The sequence below is a fragment of the Dipodomys merriami genome, unplaced genomic scaffold, assembly GCF_024711535.1.
Source record: "Dipodomys merriami isolate MVZ:Mamm:240054 unplaced genomic scaffold, mDipMer1.0.p SCAF_136, whole genome shotgun sequence".
Lineage (NCBI taxonomy): Eukaryota > Metazoa > Chordata > Mammalia > Rodentia > Heteromyidae > Dipodomys > Dipodomys merriami.
In genome coordinates this window covers 3,136,088-3,141,206 of record NW_027202671.1, presented here as the reverse complement: position 1 = coordinate 3,141,206, position 5,119 = coordinate 3,136,088, and the positions used below count along the sequence as shown (strand labels likewise).

At 38.9% G+C, this 5,119-nt stretch overlaps 1 gene segment (V, D, J or C); it reads left to right on the top strand.

Annotated features, from left to right (window-relative positions):
• The first annotated feature begins 476 nt into the window (after positions 1-476).
• Positions 477-1,038, top strand: LOC138825202 (immunoglobulin kappa variable 1-5-like). The segment is given in 2 exon segments: positions 477-573; positions 698-1,038. Coding segments are annotated over 2 exon segments (396 nt in total).
• Positions 1,039-5,119: the final 4,081 nt, after the last annotated feature.

Genomic DNA, 5,119 nt, shown 5'->3' with positions numbered 1-5,119 from the left:
GAAGTCCAGGCATTTTCTTATCAATACAACAGCTCCACTTATCCCACTTTCATGGATTGGATTCATTACAGGACAACAGTGCTGATAAATTGACACATACAAATTATCAGTGAATCAGAGCTACTGCAAAACTTTCTGTCCTGCATAATAATAAAGAAATGCCAAATTTGTGTTGTGCAAAATTTGTTTATAAATTTCTGGAACTAACACTCCAGTGAACAAATCTTGACTCAGTTAAAGAAATAAGATGAAAAAAGCTTTGATCCTCAAAGCTACCATTGTGTTCACATCACAGGAAAGCAACTTGGTGATTCTCTTCTGTGTTTAAAACTTATTCTGTTGCCCGACCTAGCTCCCTTGAGACTCAGAATGTGCAGAGTTGCTGAGATGAGGCAGCTGGACAGCAGTGTATAACTCTGCTGCTGATTTGCATGCACCAACAGCTCAGCCCAGTGTGCTCAGGACTTCTTCATAGGCTTCTCACATTAGGCAGTAGTCAGTCCAAGTCAGCACACAGCATGGACATGAGGACCCCTGCTCAGCTCCTGGGGATCCTGCTGCTCTGGCTCCCAGGTAAAGAAGGACAATGCTAGGGATTTACACAGCTCAGTGTGATCCAGGATGCTTACTCTTCAAGGATGCCTTCTTATAACTTGATAATTAGTGTGGATATTTGTTTTCATGTTTCTGCTTCCAGGTGCCAAGTGTGATATCCAGATGACCCAGTCTCCATCTTCACTGTCTGTGTCTCTAGGAGACACTGCCACCATCACTTGCAGGGCCAGTGAGGACATTGGGTATGATTTAGCCTGGTACCAGCAGCAACCAGGGAAAGCTCCTAAAGCCTTGATCTATAGTGCAGATAGTTTGGAGTCCGGAGTTCCATCAAGGTTCAGTGGGAGTCAATCTGGAACAGAGTTCGCAATCACCATCAGTGGCCTGGAGACGGAAGATGTTGCCACTTATTACTGTCAACAGTATAGCAGTTACCCTCCCACAGTGATACAAGCCATAACAAAAACCTCCCAGGGAAGCTGAAGTGTGAGTCTGGGCTGCCCCAGCTGCTCCTCCTGCTGCCTCCACCTGCTCAGAATGTTGTCAGAAAAAGCCAGTTAATACTTGGAGAGTCTGAATTATGGCATCAGTTGATATTTATGCAATAATAAAATAAATAACGGTATTTTAAGCAGGAATTGCCTTTAATACAAAGAATGGGTTCATTGCTTCAGATTTTATTCCTTTATTTTCTGATAGCCTATTTTTTATTCATGTACATATCTGTAACTATTAGTGGGATTCTGGGTTTCTCAGTATATGTGTATTATGTACATTGATCATAGTCTTCCATCTTTCTTCTGTGTTCAACCTCCTGCACTCTGATCCTGTGCCCTTGTCAGCCCCATACTATCACTATTGCATTTTATATTTTTGAAGTCTGCTTGAGTGAGAAGCAGTATAGATGATGCTCTTTGTTTTTACTACTTTGTTTAACAAGGTGTTTTCTACTTCTATCCATCATGCTGCAGACTATAGGATTTCTTGATTCTTTATGCATATTGTGTACACATAGATAGATGTATATATTTCTTGGGGCTTGAATTCTGGACACTGGATACTGGAAACTGTCTGTGAGATATTCATGTCAAGGCTACCACTCAACACTTGAGCCACAGTGCTACTTCTGGTTTTCTGGTGGTTAATTGGAGATAAGACTCTCATGGACTTTTCTGCCTCAGCTGGCTTTGAACTGGGACCCTCAGACTTAAGCCTCCTGAGTAGCTAGGATTACAAGACTGAGTCACTGGTGCCCAGCTGTTTCATTTTAAAAGGCAATGTTTTGTATTGATTTTTCCACTCAAGTGTCTTGTGTTTTAGTTAATCCAGACACCCGTGTAATTCAACAATATTCAGATTTTTTAGGCACAAATTTAATTGTCTGAGAGCTCTGTTTTTGAAGTTAGGCTCCTTCAATTCTTCTGCTTGATTTAGCAATAGTTAGTCCTCATCTTGTACTGATCGTCAGCAGATCACTTCGACCCTTCATCTCACATTTCTCCACAAAAATCACAAAACAACTCTTGTGTGAACTGTCTGTTCACATATTCAGAATCCATCCACCTTCCTCAAAGCAGCAGGGTTGGACCCCTGTGGATCTGGGGAATGGATGACCTGTCATGGAATGATGGTCAAGAGGATAGATCTGAGGAAGAGAGCCACAGAGCCTATAAAATTTAAGCTTTGAATTTTAGTTTAAAACTTTTGTGGTCATGAGGGTAATATAAATTAAAAACGATGATTCCGTTTTAATTACATCTTTATTATCTTTAACTAGTAAGATAAGAAATTACCATTCAACAAGTCAGATTTGAGTAAAATAATATCATTCTCTCCTGTCCCTCCAAGGAAAGTTGATTCTTTTTTTAAATTCAATTTTATTGTCAAGATAATGTACAATGGGGATACAGTTACATATGTAAGGTAGTGAGTACATTTCTTGTTGAACATTGTTACTCTCTCCGCCATTTTCCTCCCACTTTCCCTCCCTCATCACACCCCACCAAGTTGTAAGGTTCATTTCCAACATATTGTTTTGTGAGTATCACTGTTGCATTATTTCTTTTTATTTCTTTTATTTATTTATTTTTATTGTGAGAATACTGTACAGAGGAGTTACAATTACATGGGCAAGATAATGAGTACATTTTTTATCAAGCATTGTTGCCTCCTCTTTGTTTCTCCTTCCCATCCCTTCCCATACTCCCCACTCCCCCTACCCGATTCTCACCCACCGCCCACCAAAGTTGTAAAGTTCATTTTTTGACATAACGAGTTGTACATCTCATTTTTTTCAATTTTCACCTATGGTTTATCCCTTGTTGTCTGTATTTTATTTTGGTACCCTGTGTACTATATATACATTTATCCGAATTAGGGAAGGGAAAGGGAACAACAAAATGATGAGACAAAGGACAAAATTGATGCTTGAATTGTCCTTTCTGTCAGAATGTCTGAAGGAGAGCTATGCCAGAGATCTAAATTCTGGTGATCAAAGGAAGATACCAAAGTGGCAATGTATATTTATTGGGTTGTCAAAATGAGACTGTTTGGCATGAAATTCAGATTATTGTTGTTACACTCTGAGGGCCTAATTGAAATAGAAGATGGGAACTTGAACCAAGACACTGCCCTTTACATAGGGTCCTTTTTGATCCATCAGTTCTCTGCTTTCTGGTGTTCTTAGGCTCCTGGCAGCACTTTTCATCTCTGCCCTCACTCTCTTCCTCTCTTTGTCTCTGAACTCAGGATAATAACCCAGGTGATGTGATGCTGACTTTTGTCCTATTTAGGGCTGGTGAATGGAAACAAAGGAGGAGGCAATAAGAAATGTACTCATTACCTTGTTCATGTAATTGCAACCCCTCTATATGGTATTATTACAATAAGAAAAAGAAAAAAGAGAAGAAAAAATAGGGAGAACTGGAAACAGCACATGCTTTGGAGCACATTTTGATAAGCATCATTTTATACGGTCATATGCATGTAGCTATTGAACCCTTGTGTTCTGTTCCTAAGAACATACTCCTTTGTTTTCATTGTGTTAATGTTTAGACTATTGTTAAATTATGTCTATATGTAATGATTTGTCTTTTAGTATCCATTGCGTTTACTTGTAGGTTTATAGGCACATCCTATGTTACTAGGTGTCAGGCTTGCTTTAATTAGTACAACTTTTTCCAAGGCTATTGTTGCTAATTATAATTTTTATCCAATGTATCTTATCATTGGAGGCAAATAAGAACAATTTTCCAGGTCTTCAAATCTGAAGTCAAACAAGAATATAGGGGATACTAATTCTTCCACCTGTATAGTCAGATGGTACAAAGGAACAGATGGGAATTTTTCCTCAGCCAATCAGCATTTCTTTCTTCAGCCAAACTCATGCTTTCTCTCATTCACATTGATCAATATTCTGTGGAAAAGTAGCAAAGAAGTGGGCTCTCTCAGTTAGCTCTGTCCTCTCTGCTTTCTTCACACTCCTGGATTCTGTGTTTATTCATCATTTGATGGGTTAACAATGGGGTGGTGTTACTGGGAGGTGGTAAAAACACCTAGTTGGAGGAAATACATTTGTGGGACTGTCCTTGGGCCTAAATCTTGCCCTCACCTCTTCCTATATAATTTTGAATTCGTGATTGCCATGAGTTGAGTAGCCTCTACTAGATGGTCCAACATCATGATATTCTGCCTCTCCATAGGCCAAGGAACCTAAGGATGGTGAACTGAAATCTCTGACACAATGAGCCCAAATGAATACTGTCTTTCTTCCCTTAGGTTGTTCCTGTCAGGTACTTGGGTTCAGACGCACAAATATTCGGAACACAATTATATATTCTGACTAGCAATCTCTACTTTAATGAGGTAACAAGAATCCATACAAAGCTTCAGAAACTAGGCTTTAGCACATGCTTATTTTGGCTAAGAAGATCTTACCTTGGAAAAAATTATTTAGATATGCACAACTACTTATCAATACCATGATCTCAGGCCTCAAAACAATAATAGTTTTAGAAACTTGAGGATATATCAAGATTAAGCAATTACTAAGCATTTTGCATAAAGGTCACAGAAGGAAATAAGTAGATTGAAATTGAAGCTATATTGGCAAATCATTATCACAAAGCTATCTGAAAGAAATCTAGGCATTGTGCTAAACACCCTTATACTTATGACTACAAGGGAGGTACAGATAGATGGAACTTGGTCTTACGTCTATCTGATAGACAAAACTAAAACAGAAAGGCTAGGTGTATGGCTCATGGAGTGTGGGAGGTTGGGGAGGGAAGGGATCGTGGGACAACAACAAGGGAATGGGTAACAATGATCAACAAATAATGTACTCATCGCCTTACTCATAACTGTACCTCTGTATAGCACCTTTAAAATAAAATGAAATAAAAATAAAATAAAAAAGAATTGCTTAGCAAGCTCAAGGCTTTGGACTACAGGCCCTTTAAAAATGTGTTGGGTATTTTGTGAGCTGAATTTCTCTATGTACCTTGATCTCTAGATGTTGCTTATGAACTCTACAAGTGACTCTTTGGCCACTGGGGAAAATCAA